Below are 24,844 nucleotides of genomic sequence, written 5' to 3'. Positions count from 1 at the left end.
TGGACAGGGAAACCTGGAGTGCTGTAGTCCATGGGGTCAAAAGAGTTGGACATGACTGAGCGACTGAACTGAGTAGGAGAGCTTGATAAATTTCAAGAGTACAGTTTCTGCAGAAGGGAGGCAGAATTATGTTGAGTGCTGAGGAGTTGCGGAGAAGTACTGGAGTAGTACCCCACTCCAGTACTCTTGCCTGGAAAGTCCCATGGGCAGAGGAGCCTGGTAGGCTGCAGTCCATGGGGTTGCTAAGAGTCGGACATGACTGAGCGACTTCACTTTCACTTTTCACTTACATGCATTGGAGAAGGAAATGGCAACCCACTCCAGTGTTCTTGCCTGGAGAATCCCAGCAACAGGGGAGCCTGGTGGGCTGCCATCTTTGTGGTCGCACAGAGTCGGACACAACTGAAGCGACTTAGCAGCAGCAGCAGCAGCTGAGGAGTTAAAGACAAGTTAAGTTTGTTGGGTTGTAGGAGATAGCAGAGTAAGATAGTAGATAGTGAGAACAGCAGGAACAATGATAATGTTTCTTGGGAAGGCTGTCTTTTTAGCTTTGAGGAGAAAGAATTAGTGTATAGAGTAGGGGGAGAAATTAAGAACGCCAGGGAGGTAAAAATAAGTGTAAAGGAAGCAGCAGGATCTGTTAATATTAATGGTTCCCTCTTCCAATAAATAACATACACGGTGCAATTTACTATAAATCAGGTACTGTTCCAGGAGTCTTTGCATGTAATAACTCATTTAATTCCCAAAACCCTATGGGATTGTTACTATTATTATCTATATTTTATAAAAGAGGAAACTGAGGCGCTGAAAAATTAATTTGCCTGAAGTCCCATAGCCAATTGGTGGCACAACTGAGATTCAACCCACGCTGGCTCCATGAGTCTCTGCTATGAATCACCAAACTACTGCCACTCTTCCAGTTGCAAATATTGTTAAAAAATGTATTTAGTTTCATTACAGAAGTAAATCTGAACTTGAAAATTGTTGTATCTAAAAATATTACATATTTTGTATGTATTCAATTATTATAAAAATCTCTCTTGAATATTAATTCATAATAATTTAATTGTTCTTTCCTTCAGGTTGTGCACTGTGCGTGACTCTTCCAATGAGTTTGTTAAATTTTTTCAGGTAAGTACTTTATTTTTTAATTGGACAAGAAATATGAAAATCTTTAGAAATTGTTATTTAGGTGAATTTTAGGATCTTTCTTTTGAAATCTGGGCATTTTGAAAAGGTTATGAAGCTGTATTTTGAATCTAGAATGAGATTGGGATCATCTGCCTATAGTGGCTTGTGTAGTCAATTCAACTACACAACTAGCTCAGAACTAGTTTTTTAGTAACAGTTTTGGGCTTATCAGTCTAATTTGTCATTTTTTTGGGTGAGTGAATTGGAAGAGAGTATGTTCCTATTGGAATATTCATAGGTTTACATTCTTTTTATGAATTGATTATAAGTTTTAATAAGTTGATTATAGGTAAGTTTAGTTAGCATGATCATAAAATGAAATTTCTGAACTTGTATAGTTGAAGACCAAACCCTGGAGCTATGCTGACATTTCTTAAAGAGCACCATATCAAACTTCCTGAAGAGTGGGGCGTGCCTGAGGAGTCGGGTAGGGGTTGGGAGGGGACTTGCCCTGGTGGAGTTCCATCTCTCTGATTTATGCACATTTCCACTTGGGCTCAGCACACTCAGTTTCCTTCTGTGACCTGAATGTATTTTGTTCTTTCCTTCCTCAGTACTTTTGCTCCCACTCTTTCCTCCACTCCCTGTTTCCTCTGCTTGGAACATTTTCTTGTACTTTCCACTTCATTTTTCAGTGCTCAGATTTGTCTTGCACAATCCTGTCTCTCTGAATCTCCCTCTTTATGACCACTGGCAGTCATTCATAAAAGTTATAAAATGTAATGCTCTAAAAGCCTTAGAGATAATTTGAGATAATTCTTCTAAAGTTGAGGTCCTGATTGGGCAGTGTCTTGCCCAAGGTTATATAATTATTGGCTGAACTGGGATGAGGACTGAGGGCTCAGTTCAGATGAGCAGACATGTGTGAGTGTGCTACCACCTGTGTGCCCAGAGCCATCAAGACATGCAGTGGCCCCTCTCGGTTCAGAGTCTCTCACTGTTAAGTTGTGTATCATAGCAGCCCTGTGAGGTACTCTTGTAGTATGGTTTTGTGTTCGTTTTAGTTTTTCCTATTAGAATGTAATCTCATAGGATCCAGACCAGATAATAAAACTTTTCTAGGTGGATAAATGAGACTAGGGAATCAGAAGACTTCCATTCTAGTCCTGGCCCTGCCACTTGGTACCAAATTATGTAAATTTAAATTCTCACATCCTCATTTAATCTGCCTCTAAAATGGGATTGAGTGAAAGTTGCTCAGTCGTGTCTGACTCTTTGCAACCCCATGGACTATACAATCCACTGAATTCTCCAGACCAGAATACTGGAGTAGATAGCCTTTCCCTTCTCCAGGGAAATCTTCCTAACTTAGAGATTGAACCCAGGTCTCCCGCATTGCAGGCAGATTCTTTACCAGCTAGCCACAAGGGAAGCACAAGAATACTGGAGTGGGTAGCCTATCACTTTTCCGGTGGATCTGCCTGACCCAGTAATCGAACTGGGGTCTCCTGCATTGCCGGTGGGTTCTTTCCCAACTAAGCTATGAGGGAAGCCCTAAAATGGATTAACCTGCCTCTAAAAATGGGATTAACTTGGTGGCTCAGATGGTAAAGACTCCGCCCACAATGCAGGAGACCCTGGTTCAGTCCCTGGGTCGGGAAGATCCTCTGGAGAAGGAAATGGCAACCCACTCCAGCATTCTTGTCTGGAGAATTCCATGGACAGAGGAGCCTGGAAGGCTATATAGTCCATGGGGTTACAAGAGTCAGAAACAACTGAGCAACTAACACTTTCACTTATGTAAATTTAGCTTCTTACATCCTCACTTAACCTGCCTCTAAAATAGGATTAATAATGTTGGTTCTACCTATCCTGTGAGGTTACTGTGAATAAATATAAGAGAATAAGTGTGTAAGTACTTTGAAAACTATAAAGATACAAGTATAGTATTGAGTTTTATATGTAATAATGTTCTTGTATTACTTGATTTTTTTTTTCCAGAAGCTATAAAAATAACACGTTGAAACACAATTCAGTCTATGAAGCTGTGGTTCCCTTCTTTTCTCCATGTTTGCTATTCATTTTGTCTACAGCGTGGATCCTCCTGTCACCTTCAGATATTTTAGAGTTACACCCTAGAGTGTTCTACTTAATGGTTGGAACAGCCTTTGCCAACAGCACAGTAAGATTTTTCTTTTAAAAATCATAGCACATAATAAGAAATATTAGACAGAATTTGATAGTTTGAGAAATCTTATATAGTATTAGAATAAGCAGATTTTAAAGATCTTATAGTCAGAAATTTGAAAGGATAATTACTAACATGCAGAACATGTTAGTATACAGAACATGCAGAAAGTTATTTTATTTTTGTTTAAAACCAATAGGATTTGGAAACCGCGGTAGTATTTTGGAACCATGGCATCATTTAAATTTTTTGATTTAGTTGCCTGCTGAAGAATTAATGGAATAATTCCTTTCAGACTCTAAATATTATTAATAGTGTGGTTGAAATGGCAGCAGATCTAATGATTAATTTAGGGAGCTTGGAAGGGGGTTTTGGCAGAGAAAAAAACACACGTATACCCCACATATTTTTTAATCAACTGGTTTTTAAATTAAGAAAATAGAATAAAAACTTTGTAATAAATACTGCATATGTTAAAAAAAAAATCCCTTTCTCTGCTATAGCCCAGCAAGAGTGCAGACGGGGAGGGATGATCAGGAGGGGTTGAGAAAAGACCCTGGTAGTCCTAACTGCCAGGAAGCCTGTGCTCTAGCTCAGGCTAGATCCTTAATAAGGTTTTATTTTTTAACTTAGCCCCCAAGTTTATGTTTCTATGTCTGTACCATGTGTTTACTATTTCAGGTCACGCTGATTTCATCTAAAGATCTAAAAATATTAACATATTGTACAAAAAGTATCTCTGAAGGAATAAAACTATATTTGAGTAAGGTGTTGAAGTAGAGAGAGCCAAAGAGGTTTTGAGGTGTTTTCTGTGATAGTATGACTGAATTGGAGGTAGCATCTCCTCATCACCTAGAAGAAATTGAGTTGTGTGGTGCTGGGGAGGCTGCTCTGAAAGAATTATTTTCATATATATCATAGAATCTTAAAATTGGGAGCAATTTATTTTATCCAAACTGTTAATCGAGTAGGAGAATGCCTTCTTATGGCATCCTTACTGAATTATCTTCCAGTCTGAGGGTCTGCAGGTTTGGAGGCTGGGGTAGCTAGCTGTCCAGTTGAACTCCTGAGCATTTGAGAATTATGGAACTTGACAATAATGTAATGTTTTAATACATATCTTGGCTCAACTGTTTGAATGCTTTTTAAGTGTTGGAGTGACTAGAGCTTTAATTAAATTATTATTCTCTCTTTCTTTTAAATAACTTCCAGTGTCAGCTGATTGTTTGTCAAATGAGCAGTACCCGGTGCCCGACTTTGAACTGGTTGCTGCTTCCTCTTTTTGTGATTGTCATGGTGGTGAATGTAGGAGTAACCCCTTACGTTGAGAGCATTCTCCTGTTTACGCTAACGGCTGCTTTCACTTTGGCCCACATCCACTATGGAGTACGAGTGGTGAGTAAGCTAGGGCAGAATTGGTTCATTTGGTTCTTAAATAGTGGAATGCAGGTGAGAGAAAATTTCAGAAGAAGCTTGCTTATTAGAGTAACTGGAAGAATTTTGGGATAATATCCAGGTGTATGATTCTAGATATTGTTGTAGTGTTTTAAACTACAAATAATTTAAAAGCTGGGTAATTATTGTGAAGGATTAGTTCTTGTTTCTAAATGAGAAGAATTGTAAACCATTTCCTCAGTAATAGAATTATAAGCTCTTTTGCGCTTTTATTTATTTATTTATTGGCACTTTTAATTATATTGGACAAAGTAATCCCATTTGTTGATTTTCTGTTTCTAAACTCGCTTCTTTAGCTTTAGGCACATTTTCATGAGAGGAAATACAGAAGATAGTAGATTTAAGAAATCTTCTGCAAACCTTAATATTCTCTTCTAAAATAAGAAACTGCTTTCAGGACAAATGGACCAAGAACCATATAATAAAATGAAAGTCAGAACCATGCAGTTTATTTCCTCTTTCCTTACACTTTAGCATTGTTTTGTAATTATTTTACATATCTTAGCATGGTCTTGTATTTATGATTTTTAATTGCTGTACAGTGTTCCGTCAAGGCAATTACTTAATGTCAGTTTGCTTAACCGTGACCCAGTTATTTTAATCATTTAGATTCTTTGCAGATTTTCAGTATTACAAATAAAGTTGGAGTGAACAACCTGTAATAATGTTTTTTCCTTCATTTGCTTTGTTTTTTGAGGATAATTTCATAGCAGTCAGGTCATGTGGAGGATATTCATATTTTTATGGCTTTAAAAATACTTCTATTTGATATGTTTGTTTTGAAAAGAACCTTGCTGTGGATCAATTTGAGAAACAAAATGCCTTTATTTCTATATATGTTTTAAACAGGACGCTGTCATGTTTGATAATTTTTTATACCTTGTGTATGTTTCTTCCCTTAGTGTTTCTCCCCAAAGTAGCCTATATTTGTTGAAACAAAGTAGATTAAAAAAAAACCATGATAAGTCTATGAACTGTGACACAAAGACATAGTCATTTAGGATTTTGCTCATGCAAATTTAGTGTTACATGCTTTATATCAACATTTTTAGGCTTTTATTCTGTTATTAATCAGTCATGTGCATGAAGTAGAATACAGTTGCCAGTGTCTTTCATAATGGTTTTATCTGTGATCCTTCAGAAGTCTATCTTCAGAAAACATACACTCCGTATACACACGCCAAACCAAACCAAAACATGTTTATCTTTAAATTACAAAGGCAGTACATTTTTGTTGTTAAAAATCTGGAAAATAAATAAAAGCACACGCTAACTGAAAAAAATTCCAGGAACATCTTTTTTTTTTGACTGTCTTTCTACTCTCTTAACACTTCTACAACTTTTGACCAGAAGGTAAAACTTGCTGAACCACACAAAAACATTCATTACTTCTATTGAAATGTAAATATTAAGAATGAGAATGAAACTAAGAAGTACTAAGTAAACAATACTTGCTAGCTGGCACATTACCTTGCTCTTGCCTGCCCTCTAGTAGGGATACCCTAACTAACATGGCTTAAACCATCAAAAATTTACACATCTGACTACCTAGAAGCATTGTAAGAAGGTGAACATTGACTCTAACCATATATGTAAATATTTGATCTGCTAGATAGTATAAATCAACTAATCCTATAGTTTTGCAGTAGATTTGAATGTAAGGCTCTGTGGTCTGGGAGGTTCTGCAAAGACTAGATTTTGAAGTTGGGCAGACCCAGGTGTAAGTCCTAACTCTCCCAGGATAGTTCTGGTACTCACTTAGCCAGCTAGTTCTACTGCTATCCTAGTCTAGGGAGACCTCTTCATTTCTAATGATTTTTGCCGTGCCAGTAAATTGTTTCCAGAGGATGAATTCTGTATGCATTTTAAAGAAATTATGTATGTATTTGTCATTGCCTCATGTTCTGGTTTTCTATAGGTAAAGCAGCTGAGCAACCATTTTCACATTTACCCCTTCTCCTTGAGAAAACCAAACTCGGATTGACTAGGAGTAGAAGAAAAGAATATTGGCCTGTAATCTACAAAAAGAAGTACTGTAAATAAGATGCTTGTAAATATTCATCCATCACCGTTGAACTAAACTGATCCACTTAACAGACATGGGAACTCAGTGTGTGTGTGGTACTTGGACAGCAGGAATGATACATATCTGAACTTGTGGAATATTGGACCTATTAACTCCCAGCTTACTTTTTTATAAAACCATGTGTTGTTTTGGTTAAACGTAATAGCCCAGCAAAATGTTCCTTGTAGTTTAGGAGTCCATAATGTTTTGGTTCATACAGAGTTAAAGGTGCTTGGATTTTATTTTTCAAACCCTCATATTTGTTTAGGAACACTGATAACATTCAGAGGATCCAACGTGTTTTCATATTTGGTACTTAGTAGTAAGTCTTTAGCTGTGGAAGCTATCAGTACCCCAAATCTAATATAGGGAAAAGATAAGAGCAAGTCACTTTCAGCAAGAATGCCAAATGATTAGAGAACAATATACAGTTGCCAAATACTGGTTTCACTTTCCCATGGAAATGCCTTTTGTCCTCATGTGCTAAGAGAGCTTATATATATATATATATATATATATATATATATATATATATATATATTTAAATTCTCTAGTATTCCGGCTCTCTTTGTTATGGAACAGATCTTGATAAGTGGTTTAATTTTCTTTTAAAGAAAAATATTTTATTGAGACTTAATAGAGAATGGATTGTAATTATGGCTCACTCATTGGCATGGTTCAGTGTTTAAACGTGGCATTTTTTCCCCTCAGCTACAAGTTGCTGAGATTTGGTGCCTGTGAACTATGATCATATGAATGCATGTGATAGCCCCATTCTTAGAATAATTACTTGTGAGGAACATAGATTAACTTCCTTATAAGAAAAAAAGCTTCTTAGGAGTTAGGAATCTCATGAACCTCACTGTGAAATTACTACTGTGAACGTTGCTGCGAAACTAGATTTCTGTGGAGGAAACAGTGCTGTTTTTTTTATTTCATACAAGATAAAGACATAGAGAGAACTTCTCTCTTCCCCAACTTGTTCACTTCTCCACCTGAAGAAAAATTTTGATATATATGCCTTACTGAGTATTTACACCCTTTAATATGACTTGGAATAATTTTTGAGGTTTACTGACAAACTTAAAAATCTCTTTTGACTTTCATATGATTGTTTTATGATCACAGCTTTTCATGAATGTGGATATTCTATTTCTTTCTGATTTTGTCTCCTTAATTTGGTGGTGGTGAAATTTACTGGCTGATTTTCTTTTATTTTCCACTGAATGAAGTTTGTGCTTGAATGAAGAGTGTATCTTAAACCCTTTTTTTTGGACGGATTGCACTTGGATAAAATAGGCACCACTGTGTTGATAATGTAATTAAAACCATAATCATTATTTAATCTATAAATGTGCCCATCATTAAATTTAATTATAGTGTATTCTTTTGTTGGATTTTAATCTGCCACTTTGTAAAAATAACCACGTAATTATTATTTCAGTTTTTAAATTTGTGAACTGTAATCATTGTCATCAAGTTATTAGAAATGAAGCATCACGGAGCTGACTGTACTCAATTTTTTAAAAATTGTAAAGGTTGAGGTATATTCCGTGACTTTCTCTAAGACAAAAATGAACACCGAAAATAGTTGGGAAACTAACACAGGAGAATATGGATAGTGATTCCATGTTTATTTAAATTGCCATCATGGAGGTCAGAGAATGAACTGATTAAGTAAAAGTAACTCTTTTATTTTTGTATACCTTGTTCTGTGTCATCTGTAAAATCGAACTGGATAAAGTGTTAATTTGGGCCGGGAACAAAGCTTTGCTTTAAGATTTTAAGCTAATCATTTTATTGTTTTGTTGACTTTGTATACAAAAATGAGATTCATCTGTATTATGTAAGAGCTGAAAAATATTTATGAAATGGCAAATTTGGACCACAGGCTTCCGTCACTTTGTACAGTATAGTAAAAAAAAAAAAAAAAAAAATACCCTTTATTTCTGGCATAGGGTCATGTCCTGTAATTTTGGGTCTCTTTTACCTCAAAGTGTGTTTCTGCTCTTTTTCTGTTGCATCAGGTTTATTTGAAAATTGTTTTGTGCCTATACTTGATAACATGTTTCCCCGTGGTAGTTAAGAATTATGCTGTAGTCAGTTTCATTGGCATCATGAGATGAAAAAAGATGGATGTTAGGAAGATAAAAGATGAAAAGTGAGTAACTGTTTCAGAATACTGTGGACTTGCAACTCTTTAATGTACTGTTGACTCCTTTTTTTGGTTTAGTCTGCTGTCTTGAAGTGTATCGTGAAAGCCCATATTTGTCATGTATGGTTTAGCAACTGAAGCAGGACTTGGTTAGAAAGAGCTCTGTGAACTGACATCATCGCCAGTGATCATAACATTTCCAAAGTATAAAAGGTGTTTCAGGCTTATGCATGATATTTTGGGGTGCGTTCACACCCCAGCCTTTCTCCTAGCATATGCTGAGCTGCCTTTTGGGGAGCAAGTGGCATAATTGGTCATGCATGCATGTTTTCTGTCCATTTCAGAACAGAGTGCCTTAGCCAGGCCAGAGGTTTGCTTTGTGTTTCTTCTGACCAAAGTTACCTAGACCTGTAGGAAGTTTCTTTTCAGGTTATGGTATGAAAAATGTCCTTTCATGCTTGTCAGAAAATTCCCCTATGTTTGAGGAGGGGCATAGGATAGAAAAATCTAAAAAATATCTCAGTATATTCATGTTGCCTTTTATGATCCTTTAATAACATTCATGGTCTTAGTGTAATCTACATACAGTTTAAAATTGCCACAATTTAACCAACATTCCTCCCTTAATGTGTAAGAGATGTAATTCATGGGTTTTGGTCTTAAGGGTAATAGAGTGAATAACTTCCAAATCAAGAAGTAAAATAGTCTTTCCTGGCATTTTAATAATATCATGGTTAAATTTTAAAAAGAAGATTTGATTCTGATTATGGCCTAGAATGTTACAGTACTATTACCAACATGTTATCTATTTTAATATAGAGCTCTTGGGAAGAGGAGTGCCTGTCTAGGGTTGCCGCAGTTCTAATTAGTTCCTGAAAGAATACTGATCATGACCTGGAGCCTGGGCAGTCGGGGAACATGCAAAGGAGAAAGCAAGCATAGATGGTGTCTACTTGAAGGGGAAGAAGAGATCACTTCAGTGCCCAGTGATGCTACTGCAGTGCACAGTTCAAAACTGTCAGAATTTAAGTTGTCCTTCCTCCATTAATTTCAAGTTCAAATGTGAATTTGAAAGTTTCCTAAGTGTTCAGTTTTCAAAGAATTAATTTATGTTGTAGTCAGTCCAAAAGCATTTGGAACACATCTTGCTTTCCCTGATAGCTCAATTGGTAGAGAATCTGCCTACAATGCAGGAGACACCGGTTCGATCCCTGGGTTGGGAAGATCCCCTGGAGAAGGGAAAGGCTACCCACTCCAATATTCTGACCTGAAGAATTCCATGGACATAGTCCATGGGGTTACAAAGTCGGACACGACTGAGCGTTTTTCACTTTCACTTTTCACTTTGCTTTCCAAAGCAGGCTTTGATTCTGTAATCTATGGAGAATGAAAAAGTAATGTGAAAGTGTTTGAATCAGAGACTACTTCTCCCCTTAATATTTTAACAGGAAACCTGTTTGCAACTCTTCCTCTTCTTTCTTCCCCTGGGTTTCCCTTTAACCAGCCACCACCTGGGACAGAGACTCCACTTGCTTTGTCGCCCCCTGTACCCTGCCACATTCAGATTTCCTTGATGGCCTTAGATCTCTCACCTAGGCAAGGAGTGGGAATGTGCCAGAGATAACAAAGTAAATCTGAAGGACTAGATCTTTTGACTTTGGGTCCGCCAGTAAGCCAAAAACAGATACAGAAATCTTGGATGGTGCTGATTCCTGTGTTTAGAGTGGCCTTTATCTTGACTTCAGTTCTGGACTTGCTGGAGCACGCTATAGGAAATTTGTGAAATCAGATTGAAATTTTCTTTGTCCCATGAGGTGTGCTTGTAAGGCCACATGTCCATTCTTGAACACCCTGTGGGTGAATAGTCTTCAGTGAGCTGCCAGTACTAGAAACTTCCAGGGAGATTTTTTAGTATGCTGCATTTGAAGCACTTTGACATGTACCTTTTAAGTGACAGTTTTAACAGTAAAATGGTGTTAAATTAATCACTGTGAAACTTGAAAGTATGATGTCCTGTACATTTTAGGAAGCTTGAGTAATTTTCAGATTTTCCTTTATTGTGTAACCCATGTGATTTGTGTATTTTACTTTCCATGTTTGACAGTGGTACAGATACCTGACGTGTTGGCAGACAGTTGCTTTAGGATATATGGTAAATCATGGTTGTCTAGCTTTTCCAGAGAAAGTGGCAGTGTGTTTACTTTTTCCTTTGTGTGGAGCTGTGGGAATTGGACTTATTGGCTAATTCATCTCCATTGTTTCTGTGGTGCACGGTAAACAACCTTTTAAAGCTGCATGCTAGTAATGCTTTCCTTTTTAATAAATATGTGAAAGACAGTAATCTAGCCAATTGTTTTTAAGCAGATACTTGCTCTTTTTTCAGACATACCTTAAATGAACTAATATTTCGGGTAGCATAAGAAGTTTTGGCATTTGCGGCCTTTTTCACAAGTGGCCTGAGTGAGTGGGTTATATTGCATTTGGAGAGAAAGGCCAGATTCCCAGAATTGGAAAATGGCACATGGACTGATTTTAGAATATTTTAACAAGGGCTTGTCTTAGGGAGAGTCCGTTTGGACACAGAAGTATTGTCTGGTCTCCTACAGGCCATTCACATTGTCTGTCTTTTCATAGAATGATTCTTAGAAAACCAGATTCAATCAGGGTAGTGTTATTTTGAAAGCATATGAATTGGATCATCATCATGGAGTACCTAATGCTACGTTGTAACCAGACACTTTTGGAGACCCACAGAGTGGCTAAATGCTGTGGATGCCTTGTGACTCTTAGGCTAAAGTCTTTTCTTAAGCAGTTTCTATGGATAACAGAATAGGAATTGATTTTGGTTTTTATTGAAACATACACGGAGTAAGTTCTTGACTAGAACCATGTTCAGTACTTCATGTTACTAATCAGATTATAGGAGGGGCCTGTTTTAATTTTATGAGGTCCATGAATGCTGCATTATGAATCTGTTTGAATTACTGGTATCATTCTGTATCAGACTTATTTTAGTAAGTACTAATTAAGACTGCCCACAGTATGAACATTTTTGGGTGGGTTATTTTGTTTAAATAACTTATCCCATTAGAGCAGCTATTCAGGAGACAAAAACCCAGCTGCAGGTAATCGTTTGCTTTTTATGGAATGTTCCAAGAAAGCAGAATTCAGTATTAAACTCTAAATTTCAGAGTTTGTTTTTTTTTAAGTAGTATTTCCTCTGGGTAAAGTGGAAGGCAGTGAACAGTTGCTGAGGTGTAAACTCCTTTCGACCTGCATTCTCCCTTTCCCCTCCCATCTAACAGAATAGATTAAATTTGTAGCCAATGGTAGGAAAAGAAATTGACGCTTTTCTGAGTAAGGTTTCATGTCCTGTGACTAAGAATAGGTGGTGGGAATCATGGCCAAATCAATTATTGATTTGTATAGCCTGGTCCTATTGCAGTTTGCTTTCTGTAGTATTCTGAAACAGAAGGATGATTTCCATCCCCTTAGGTACCTAGAAACAATACCACTTAAGTAACTGGAATGTGTCTGCTACAAATGGAATATGTGAGAGAAGTTGAAAGGAACACAAAGTTATTTTCCCTTTCAAGTAGTTTAATTGAACATGTTTATAATTGGTCTACTTAGGACTTGCCCGTGTTCGTAGCAAATAACATAGCATTTATTTTATCTGGTTATGTGTGGTGTGTGGATGCCTACATATTTAATATGTATACATATATTCTTTGTGCATATATATGTATAATGTATTCGTATGTATGCACAGTCTACTCTTGATTATCAGCAAGGTGATAAGCCCTCACCAGACTGACTGTTTCTTCATGTTGACTTAATCTGCATGTACCCTGTAACTCTGAGAAGCCTGTTCCTTATCTGCATCTCCAGTCTTTCCTTCTTGCCTTTCATCTTAGTCCCCAAGAAAGGCCTCGACATGTCATTTTCCGCTTCCCTTTCACCAGGGATTGTGTGAGTCAGAAAACTTGTGAGAAGATGGTTGCTTCCACCAGAGTTGAGGCTTCCAGGGTTTGAATGATGGTGGGGCCCATTCCTGGCCAGAAGGCAGTGCTTGGAGCAGTTGTGCTCTTGGGCTTGATGGGGGAAAACTCTAGCTTTTGTGGGAAATGGGATGTCACAACTTGCTTAAATTCCTTAGCTGGAATGTTGTGAGGTCTTAGGTAATTTGATGTGCAAACAGGGTACAGATGTACATTTCACCATTCGTTTTGTGTCATCGGTATTCCCGGTCCCCATTGCTCGCCCACATAATCAAGACCTGTGTTTCTTGCCACTGGATTCTGGAAGCCTTGCGCTCTCAACTGAATTTATGTTTTATTTCTGCTGCTGTGAAACCCAAAAGTAATGCAGTAGGTTTTAATTTAAAATTGTTTTAACTCTATTATGGATAAATATTTATTGTAATAAAAGTAAAGAGTAAATGGTTTTTAAATCCTTTTAATTATTTTCACATTGTTGTCTTTGTTTTTCCTTGGTAGGTGCAAAAGGGGAGGGGAGTTCTGGGAAAGAAAAAGTGTCCAGTCACTTGTCTCAGAGAATCACTGGTTAATTTTGAGCAGAATTTTAAAAGGTTTTGTTTTGTTTGATCAGCCTGCTTGCTCCTGGGTGTTCTATAATCCTGTGACTTGTTTCAGAGAGCAAAGTACTAGGAAGGTGGCAGGAACAGCTTTTCATAATATACTGCTATGATCCTCCCAGAACTGGATACTAGGCAGTATTTATTGTTCTCATAATAACTGAATCACACTTACATTAGCTTGTAAGGTGATTGTTTCATATGGAAAAACATCTTCACATAACCCTCCTACACTACTGGTGGGAATGTAAATTGGTACAGCCACTGTGGAGAACAGTGTGGAGGTTCCTTAAACTAAAAATAAAGCTACCATATGACCTTGCAATCCCACTCCTGGGCATACATCAAGAGAAAAATACCATCTGAAAGGATCCACGCACCCGAGTGTTCATTGCAGCACTGTTTACAATAGCCAAGACATGAAAGCAACTTAAATGTCCCTCAACAGAGGAATGGATAAAGAAGATGTGTTACATATATACAATGGAATATTACTAAGCCATTAAAAAGAATGGAATAATGCCATTTGCAGCAACATAACGTGGACCTAGAGAATGTCATACTGAGTGAAGTAAGGGAGAGAGAAATAATATGACACCCCTTATATGTGGAATCTGAAAAGAAATTATACAAATGAACTTATAATACAGAGGTTCACAGACTTAGAGAACAAGCTTATGGTTGCCTGGAAGAAGGGATAGTCAGGGAGTTTGGGAAGGTCATTTATACACTGCTACATTCAAAATGGATAACCAATAAGGACCTACTGTATAGCACAGGGAATTTTGCTCAATGTTATGTGGCAGCCTGGATGGGAAGGGCATTTGGGGGAGAATGGATACATGTATATGTATGGCTGAGTCCCCCTGCTGTTTGCCTGAACTTTCACAACACAGTTAATCAGCTATACCCCAATAAAAAATAAAGTTTAAAAACAGAAACCATCTTCCCATATAAAGAGTACTAATGTATGGTGTTAATTTTCCAGGCTAATTGCTCAAGAACTTAATAACCCACATTTAGTGCACCTGAACTTTCAGTTCAGTTCAGTCGCTCAGTTGTGTCCGACTCTTTGCGACCCCATGAATCACAGCACGCCAGGCCTCCCTGTCCATCACCAACTCCTGGAGTTCACTCAGATTCACATCCATCGAGTCAGTGATGCCATCCAGCCATCTCATCCTCTGTTGTCCCCTTCTCCTCCTGCCCCCGATCCCTCCCAGCATCAGGGTCTTTTCCAGTGAGTCAACTCTTCGCATGAGGTGGCCAAAGTATTGGAGTTTCAGCTTTAGCATCAGTCCTTCCAAAGAAATCCCAGGGCTGATCTCCAGAATGGACTGGTTGGATCTCCTTGCAGTCCAAGGGACTCTCAAAAGAGTCTTCTCCAACACCACAGTTCAAAAGCACCAATTCTTCGGCACTCAGCCTTCTTCACAGTCCAACTCTCACATCCATACATGCCCACAAGAAAAACCATAGCCTTGACTGCCGGGGACCAGCCCCGGCTGATCCAGGGTATTCGAAGGAGAGACGGCGTAGGCGAAGATCAGGAAACAATTGCTTAATTAAACGTTAATTAAGGATATAAAGAGTAATAGAATGAGGATAGCTCAGTAAAATTCAGTGAAGAAAAGAGGCTGAAATAAGGATAGCTCAGTGAGGAAATTCAGTGGAGAAAAGAGGCTGAAATAAGGATAGCTCAGTGAGGAAATTCAGTGGAGAAAAGAGGCTGAAATAAGGATAGCTCAGTGAGGAAATTTAGTGCAGAAAAGAGACTAAATAATTCAGCCAGAAGGTAAGAGAAAGAACGACATGGTGAGACCAAGTTTCGGTGAACAAGGCCCGTACTTTATTTTCCAAAGTAGTTTTTATACCTTAAGTTATGCATAGAGGATAATGGGGGAAGGGGTAGAGTCAGGCAGCAAGCCAGGCTTTCCTCCTGCAAACTTATCATATGCAAAAGCTTAGGTGATTTGCATCATCTTCTGGCCCGGAGGCCTGTTAACATTTTAAGACCTTTTCTTCAGAAAACTTATTTTTCTCTAAAGGTGATTGGTCAGGAGCCACCCTCCAAAAGCATTAGATAAAGTTGCATTCCTACAGAGCAAAGGTGTGGTGGGCTATAACAAGAAAAAGAATTAACTCAAGGGTCCCAGGTTACAAACATTAAAGCTACTATTTACACCAATTATATTAATCAATACACTGCCAGGGACACAGCAGGTAAGGGATATGGAGACTTAGCAGCAAACATTGGCCCAACAAGTGAAAATCCCTTCACCAATACAATTTCTAATCAATCTTTTAACTACTCAAAAGAATCTGTGTTTAGACAGTTTAGAACATCTCCTGCCTCTCACAGTTGGGAGGCTCTGAACAATCACATGTGGCCGGAAAACCTATTCAGGCAGGCTAGAGGATTTCCAAAGGAGTTTGTAGGTTAAACACTGTCACACCCAGGAATTATTAACTGGAGCTGTAAGCTAACTTTTTTCAGAGAGGTAGTGGGGGACAGCCCCCCATAAAGTCAGAGGTGTAGGTGAAAGCACAAAGCAGAAAGTAGGCAGACTCTGAATTTGGGGGTAGATTGCTCGAGAATTTCCAGGGAGACTCCTGAGGCTTGATCCCGCCTTTGCGTATGCCAAGCCTCCTTCCTCATGACCTTTGCCAGAGGCGGAGCTCTCTCCCCGCACTTGACTAGACAAACCTTTGTTGGCAAAGTAGCATCTCTGCTTTTGAATATGCTATCTAGGTTGGTCATAACTTTCCTTCCAAGGAGTAAGCGTCTTTTAATTTCATGGCTGCAGTCACCATCTGCAGTGATTTTGGAGCCCCCAAAAATAAAGTTTGCCACTGTTTCCCCATCTATTTCCCATGAAGTGATGGGACCGGATGCCATGATCTTCGTTTTCTGAACGTTGAGCTTTAAGCCAACTTTTTCACTCTTCTCTTTCACCTTCATCAAGAGGCTTTTTAGTTCCTCTTCACTTTCTGCCATAAGGGTGGTGTCATCTGTATATCTGAGGTTATTGATATTTCTCCTGGCAATCTTGATTCCAGCTTGTGCTTCTTCCAGCCCAGTGTTTCTCATGATGTATTCTGCATATAAGTTAAATAAGCAGGGTGACAGTATACAGCCTTGACGTACTCCTTTTCCTATTTGGAACCAGTCTGTTGTTCCATGTCCAGTTCTAACTGTTGCTTATATATATATATATATATATATATACACACACACATACATATATATATATATATCTCATAAAAACTCATATTTTCTAACATTGCTTCTGAGGAAAATATTCCTTTTTTTAAAACCATCAGAATTGATCTCCCAGTTCTGGCAGTGGGCATTCAAAATTTTCTGTAGCAGGTTTAAAGGAGGTGAGGGAGGAAAAGTCCCATATTTTAACCCAGGCTAATTCTCTGGCTTATGTTTTCTTAATCCCCTGCCCTCCCAGCGTCTTGGTTGCCTTAGCAGTTACCCCTTTCCTTCTGAATGCAAACCTCAAACACCTAGAATGGGCCTGGCAGCAGGGCTAACCAGCTTGGGTCTATCTAAACTTCAAAAAGTTACTCATGTAATCTTGACCCTGTGGGGTTGTATCCTAGACCTATTATCTCTCAAGGATAATTCTTTTACGTAGAATTGCCTACTCAATACATACGCTCTTCTAAACTATTGATACTGGCAAACTGTCCTAAAACGTCTTTTCAGTAGTGAATGAGAGTATTGTTTTCCTCCACACCTATGAAAAAGGTTTGTTATTTGTATAATTGAGACTGTCTGTAACAGCAGTGAAGACCTTCCAGCTGGTTGGAAAATGGCCGAAAAGAGCCAGAAAGACACTGGCTTGGGGTGTTACTATGGTTAGAAGGTAGAGCCAGCACACACAGGTGGAACCTTCCACCAGAGAAGGGAGCACCCAGGGTTTTTTGTTTATCTTTTGGCTGTGCCACATGGCATGTGGGATCTTAGTTCCCCAACCAGGTATCAAACCTGTGCCCCTACTTTGGCAGTGTGGAGTCTTAACCACTAAGGGCAGTCAGTGCTTAGTCACTCAGTTTGACTCTTTGTGACCCCGTGGACTGTAGCCCGCCAGGCTCCTCTGTGGGATTTTCCAGGCAAGAATACTGGAGTGGGTTGCCATTTTCTTCTCCAGAGGATCTTTCTGACCCAGGGATTGAACCCACATCTCCAGTGTCTCCTGCACACTGCAGGCAGATTCTTTACCGCTGAGCCACTAAACTACTAGGGAATTCCCATGGTTTTTTGTTTGTTTGTTTAAATCTGCTGCCCAGATACGGAGCAAAGGGAAAAAAAAGCACAAGCCTTTTATTAAAAGCTCAAACAGCAAAAAAGGGATTCAGCATCCTTATCACAAAAAATGGCTGGCTCTTAGCCAAGCATCCTATTGATTGCTCTTTATGACTTTCTCTGATACCTTTGCACTCTCTGCCATCTCTTGTATGACAGCCAATCCCCACAGACTTTCTTAGGTATCCTACTCCCAGCCGCTGACCTGCACACACGGTGGTACTTGTTTCTCTTCTCCCAGATGGTGGAGTCATGGCCCAGGACCTGGAGGAGTTAGCGGTCAGAACTATGCATTGCCCCTCTGGTTCCTTGGCCCCAAGGAAGTTTATTGTAATGCTTGAGGTTACAACTAAAGGGGAGAGAGGTCTGGCAGAGGGCTGAGGCCCAGAAGCAAATACCTACTCCTCCTGCACCCTCCAGACTCCTCACCCTGGCTACATATGGGACAAGGATCCAGGCAGCTGTTGGATTTAGCTGCTCCAAGATATTGGTGCTCTTAAATCTGCCTACCCCTTGCACGCTTGGAAAAAATAATTTAAAAAAGAAAACTCCATTTGCCGCTGGGTAGGGCTTATTCACAAGGGGCTTATTTTCTTTGGCTTCACTGTTGCTTGTGATTTGAGTAGGCAGGCAGTACAGGTGAGAAAACAGTAAGTTGCACCATACCCAAGGTGGCAGGGCCTGTCTGCAATTTCTTACTACCCTAGGCCCTTTTCTGAGAGTCTCTCAGGCCAGTGGGACAAGGTTCAATCAAATGTTATCCTGCTTGTTTTCGAATGGGTCTTAATGCTACATAAGCACTGTGCATTTTTTGTCGCAATGTGACATTTGACACGTACAAAACACCCAGGAAATAGTGCTTTCAAGGGACAGTGCTCCCTCCAAAGTTTAAATGTGCTTCTGTGCTCTTAACTTTCATTCCTCCCCGCCTCATTCCCTTTCCTACCTTTTTTTCTCTGCTCTCCTCCTTTTTCTGTATGTGATTGCGGGTAGTGATGGAGTGTAACCCTACTGAAAACCGCTACAGAAGATAACAGTTCCTTGTTAGATATAAATTTATTGATGGCAGGGGTTTTTCACATTCTACAGTCGATAGAGGCTGAATACACAAGAGTAGGAGCTCAAACAGAAATGGATAACAGGCTTCCTTGGTGGCTCAGTGGTAAAGAATCTGCCTGCCAGTGCAGGAGACAAAAGTTGGATCTCTGATCTGGGAGGATCTCACATGCCACGGAAGAACTAAGTCTGTGTGCTGCAACTATTGAGCCTGTGCTCTGGAGCCTGGAGACTGTAACTACTGCACCCAGGAGCGGCAACCACCAAAGCCCTTATGCCTCAGAGCCCTTGCTCCGAAATGAGAAGCCCATGCACTGCAACAAGGAGTAGCTCCCACTCGTGGCAACTAGAGAAAAACCCCTGCTGCAAAGAAGACCCAGCACAGCCAAAAATAAAGTTATATACATTAATTTTAAAAAAGAATGGATGACAGGCAGGTGGGTGCAATGTACTTTAGTTCAGAATTTCTGAGTGAACCTATTATTCTACCCCCTCCATCGAGGAAAGGACAACCCTTGGATCCTCGGAGCTAGCACAGTGATTGGCATAGAGTAGACATTGAATTACATTAGATGAATATGGTGATTTTGAGGATTTTTTATTTGATGGATGAAGAATTAATCATAGGGTCGGTAAGTGATGAATCACAACTTGGTTCAGTTCTGAAGTCTTCCAGCCTCTGTTAATACCACCTGAGCCTTAATGGGGGATTCAATACAGTCCTTACCGTAATTGCGGCAAGGAGGAATAAAGCCCCAAACTGAGATAACAGCGCTATGTACACCAGTGCGCCCGGCCTTAGTGGCTGCGCGCGCAACCACGCCAGCTGCGGGTCAGGTGACTGCATTTCCCTGGCAACAGCTTTGTTGTTAGTAACCAAGCTGTAGTCCCAAGGTGGTCCAGGCAGGGCTACCCCGGGGGCGGAAGGCACCTGCCATGAATCCGCCGGGGTCCTTGGGGGTCCTGGAGGAGAAGGAGGAGGAACATTTAGCCCCCCCAATTCTCGGACCCTCCATACATTCTGATAATCCTCAGGAGCGGATCCAGGCCCGGCGCCTGCGCATCGCGGCGCGCCTGGAAGCTCGGAGGCGGTGAGTCAGGGTTTGGACGCGTTCTTCCGAGGAGCGCCCAGGGTGCGGGTGACCCAAGTGCTGGAATGAGGTGGTGGCTTCTCCACGCCGGAGCCCCTGCAGTGAGGGGCTCGCGTGCCCTACGTGTGAGCTGGTCTTGCTTCTTGATGAGATAGAAAACTTTTCTACCAGAAGGTCCAAAGTATGTGATATTAAAGCACTGAATACACTTAGTAAAGTGAAAGATGGAAAAGGAATCCCTCCAGCACGTTCACGGAGAGCCTTCTGCGCCAGGCACTGTGGGCCGTACCTGAAGATGTTGGGGCTTCATGACCTGTCCTCCGAGGTCTTTCTTTCTTCCTTGCCTCCCAGCCTGCCTTCCTTCCACAAGGGGTTACAGAGCAGACCTCGGCTATCACTTCTGTTGGTCTCAGTGGCTTAACTGGTTGTGTGACACAAAACCCTTTTCCTGCAGGGTCTGAGGCTGATAACCATACCATTTTCAGGCTGGGGTTGCCACCCCCGTCCACTCACAGACTTTGTGGCCTGTCTTAAGAAGGGGGACCGAGGGGAATTTGCGTGAACCCGTGACCGCCTGAACACCCGCCCTGTGTAACAGCACTTATATCTCGTCTTGCTGGTCAGGGTCAGCTGCCTTGCCAAGACGGTGCTTCTCTTGTTGTCTGCCGGCCTTTGGACACAAGGGCCCTAAAGAGATGTGGCTGTGTTCCAACAAAAACTTTACTTAAGGACACTGAAATTTGCATTTCATATAATGTTAATGTGTCACAGAATATTCTTCATCTTTAGATCTTTTTTTCTAAATTGATACACTTCATATTTTATAGCAGTTTTAGTTTCACAGAAGAATTGAGTGGAAACTACAGAGGTTTCCCATTTACCCCCTACTTCCACACATGTATGAAGCTTCCCTGGTGGCTCAGATGGTAAAGAATCTGACTGCAATGTGGGAGACCTGGATTTGATCCCTGGGTTGGGAAGATCCCCTAGAGAAGGAAATGGCAACCCACTCCAGGATTCTTGCCTGGAGAATTCCATGGACAGAGGACCTGGTGGGCTACAGTCCATGGGGTCACAAAGAGTCACACCCGACTGAATGACTAACACACACTCTACACATGTATAACCTCCTCCACTATCAATATTCTTCACCAGAATGGTACATTGGTTACAACAGTTGGATCTTGATAAATATATAATGGCATGTATCTACCATCACAGTATTGTACTGAAGAGTTTCACTGTCCTAAAAATCCCCTGTGCTCTGCCTATTCATCTTGATCTTTAAAAAAAAACCATTTGAAAATGTAAAAAAATCATTCTTCACTCCTGAGCCATACAAAAGCAAATGAATCAGATTTGGCGCATCGGCCAAAGTTTGCCAGCCCTGAGATAACAGATCAATGTGATTCTCTGTGGGATATCCAAGTGGTCCTGATCTATCCAGACTCTAGTTTGTCAGCTCAGGGGCATTGACATGGCCCTGCAAGTACAAGGGCTGTATGAGTGTGTATTATCTGTTCCTCCTCGATATAAACTTCCTAATCCTTTTTCCTGACTGAGGTAGAAATAGCGTATTTGGCTCAATCAGTGGCCGCATTCCAGGTACCTAAGGCCACACTCATATGCTCAAGCAAGGACCTGCAAGGCAGCTGCGATGAGGACTGCTGCTTTCTTGAGCTTGCAGTAATTGACAATCATTTTCTTGGCTCCATCCATCCAGTTTTTGCAGGGACCTGACGAGTGAATTAAATGGAGATTTGATAGGCACCACCACTCCCACATCTGTGAGATCCCTAATTGTATTGTGTGCTCAATCGCTCACTCATGTCCAACTCTTTGTGACCCTGTGGACTGTAGCCCACAAGGCATCTCTGTCCATGAAATTTTCCAGGCAAGAATACTGAAATGGATTGCCATTTCCTTCTCCAGGGGATCTTCTCAACCCAGGGATTGAATCCACGTCTCCTGCGTCTCCTGCATTGGCAGGCAGGTTCTTTACCACTGAGCCACCTGGGAAGTCCTTGAGATCCCTAAGGGTGATGCTAATCCCTGCCATAGCCCTGGTCTACAGTATTGTTTTTTATGCACTTGGGTGCAGTTTTGGAGTGTCCATTTGACCTTCCATATGGCTATAGCTCTTACCCACAGGCCAACAACCTAGTGTGAGAATTTCTCAACTTTCTAAGCATGTTAAGATCACCCTTGTTGCTCTTTAGGGAATGGTTTGGAGGAACAAAGATCCCACATGCCCCTCGGGTGGTGGGGGCAGGGGTAAAAAATTCTCTGCCCTTCCAATGCAGGGGAGGCAGGTTCCATGGGGAGCGAGCTAAGATCCTACAGGCACCCCCTGCATTGGAAACTCAGAGTCTTAACCACTGGACCACCAAGGAAATCCTGGATTGTGTTCTTTTTAGTATTCGAATTTTTATCCCTATGGAATATATTTTTGTATATGGTGAAATACACTATGAAAATTTTAAATTTAAATTTAAATCCCCCAGGCCATGCACAGCTCGGCAGAAAGATTTAAAAACAAAACAAAACAAAACAAAAACCAAAGTTAGGAAAAAAAGAGTGAAAGATTTTACTTCCTAGAATTTAAACTTCATTTTCTCTACATTTTTTCCATCCCAGGGAAGCTCTTGGAGAATATTTAGATGGGAAGAAGGAGAGTGAGGAAGATCAAAGCAAGAGCTACAAACAGAAAGAAGAAAGCAGACTGGTAGGAAATGGGGTATAAATGGGTCCCACCAGTCCAGTAGGCTTCACTCTTTCTGTGCTGGGCCTTTGATGCGGCAATGCCACGCCCCGCCCCTCCCCTCTTCTTCCCTCCTGTCCTCTCCCTTCCCTCTTCCCGTCTCCTCAATCTTGGTTCCCAGACTTTAAAACTGTCTCACGGCCCAACTTCTTCATGATGTCATCCGAGAACAGGTCAAACTCTTTGAAGTCACACATGGAACCGTTCTCGTCTGTACCATTCATTTATTTCACTATAGACAATTTTCTGCCTTGTTGGACTTTCCAAATGTGTGTGCATGCGGTGTCCCCAGTGGAACTGTTAGGTTCTAGATGAGCGAAGGCCTCTTTGTGGCTGTGGAGTAGGGCCAAACTTGTACCCAGCGAACACTAAAAGAAAGTCTTTGATCGCTGTCCCATGGTGATGACAGGGCTCCTGAAACAGGTAATAAAGGACTTGAAGCAAGAGGTGCAGGAGGGATAAACAGTAGTTCAAAGCAGGGAGCGTCAACTGGCACAGTGCCACATTTAATTAATTAATTGCATGGAAAAGAGCTCACCCAGCCAGCCTGGTCAGGGAAGGTTCTAAGGAGAAACTAGGATTGGAGCTGGGTCTTAGAAAGATAGATGGGATTTCTAAAAGTGGGGAGGAAAAGAGATCATTTCTGGAATTGAAATGCAGTTACTGAGAGAAAGTATTCAAATTACTGAAATAGTATTACGGAGCCTCATTTCAGTTCAGTCACTCAGTTGTGTCTGATTATAGAGCCTAGAGATATCTAGAAACAACTGAATTACCTGGACTGTCCTGGGTCAAGGATAAGATGTTTTGTTGTAGTGGAAAGAATATTGAACTCTTATGGGTATTTGTTCCAGATCTGTTGATAACTGTGAAGTAGATGTCACATCATCCCTTTGGACTTAGGGTACTTTATCTAAAGCTGGATGATCTCTGAGCATTTCTGTGTAGGACAAAAGGAATATTGTATATAATCCTGAAAATACTCTTTTAGTTGATACTGATATAATCTTGAAAATACTGTTCATCCTGAGCACTCTAAAGTTGAGTGTAAAACCAGAGAGAGAATATTGTTTTTATTAGCAGCTTTTCTATGTTGCTTTCACTTAGGACTTAAATCGTGAAGAGTGTTAGCACTGAGTAGGAAATGGTAACCCACTCCAGTATTCTTGCCTGGAAAATTCCATGATGAGAGGAGCCTGGCAGGGCCCTGACCATGGGATCGCAAAAGAGTTGGGTATGACAGAGCACACATGCATGTTGGCGTTGAGGAGTATAAAGAACATTTATACATTTCAGTTTATAAAGAAAATGCTACCTTTTTCAATATCAAGGTATTAACAACTAGTTCTTCTCCAAGACCTGGGCAGGAGGGGCCACTGCCCTTGACCCTGTACCTTATCAATAATTTTTAAAAAAATGGTAATTCTTTTTGTTTCCTGTTTGCTGCTGCTAAGTCGCTTCAGTCGTGTCCAACTCTGTGTGACCCCATAGACCGCAGCCCATCAGGCTCCACCGTCCCTGGGATTCTCCAGGCAAGAACACTGGAGTGGGTTGCCATTTCCTTCTCCAATGCATGAAAGTGAAAAGTGAAAGTGAAGTTGCTCAGTCGTGTCCGACTCTTAGCGACCCCATGGACTGCAGCCTACCAGGCTCCTCTGTCCATGGGATTTTCCAGGCAAGAGTACTGGAGTGGGGTGCCATTGCCTTGGTCAACTCCAAGTTTATAAAGATATTCTTCCATGCTTTGTCTTTAGACAGTTCATTGTTCAACTGTTTGTTTACATTTGCTCTATAATCTGTCTGGAATCCATTTTTTGTGTGTGGTGTAAAAGTAGGGCCCCAGGTTCATTGTTTTCTAAATAGATCTTTAATTAACCCAGCACCATTTAAAGAGAAGATCATTCTTTCCCCTCTGCATTGCAATGCACCTTTGTTGCAAACGAGGTGATCATACACGTGTGTTTGTTTCTAGATTTTCTGTTCTGTTAGTCATTTGTCCATCTTTGTGCCACTTCCACATTATT

At 40.5% G+C, this 24,844-nt stretch overlaps 2 protein-coding genes across 2 annotated transcripts in view; both read left to right on the top strand.

The window, feature by feature from the left end:
• Positions 1-13,468, top strand: part of SELENOI (selenoprotein I) — a 45,982-nt gene extending 32,514 nt beyond the window's left edge. Inside the window, exons 7-10 of the mRNA XM_061433070.1 lie at positions 1,086-1,134; positions 3,136-3,316; positions 4,535-4,717; positions 6,696-13,468. Coding sequence (XP_061289054.1) covers positions 1,086-1,134; positions 3,136-3,316; positions 4,535-4,717; positions 6,696-6,794 — 512 coding nt within the window. The 3' untranslated portion in view covers positions 6,795-13,468. The remainder of the gene's footprint in view (positions 1-1,085; positions 1,135-3,135; positions 3,317-4,534; positions 4,718-6,695) is intronic.
• Positions 13,469-19,800: 6,332 nt separating this feature from the next.
• DRC1 (dynein regulatory complex subunit 1) overlaps positions 19,801-24,844 on the top strand; it is a 38,508-nt gene continuing 33,464 nt past the window's right edge. The window contains exons 1-2 of the mRNA XM_061433069.1: positions 19,801-20,059; positions 22,697-22,784. Coding sequence (XP_061289053.1) covers positions 19,905-20,059; positions 22,697-22,784 — 243 coding nt within the window. The 5' untranslated portion in view covers positions 19,801-19,904. The remainder of the gene's footprint in view (positions 20,060-22,696; positions 22,785-24,844) is intronic.

This window comes from Bos javanicus, chromosome 11, assembly GCF_032452875.1.
Source record: "Bos javanicus breed banteng chromosome 11, ARS-OSU_banteng_1.0, whole genome shotgun sequence".
NCBI classification, from domain to species: Eukaryota; Metazoa; Chordata; class Mammalia; order Artiodactyla; family Bovidae; genus Bos; species Bos javanicus.
Note: the sequence above shows the minus strand (reverse complement) of the source record. Positions and strands in the feature narration are given on the sequence as shown.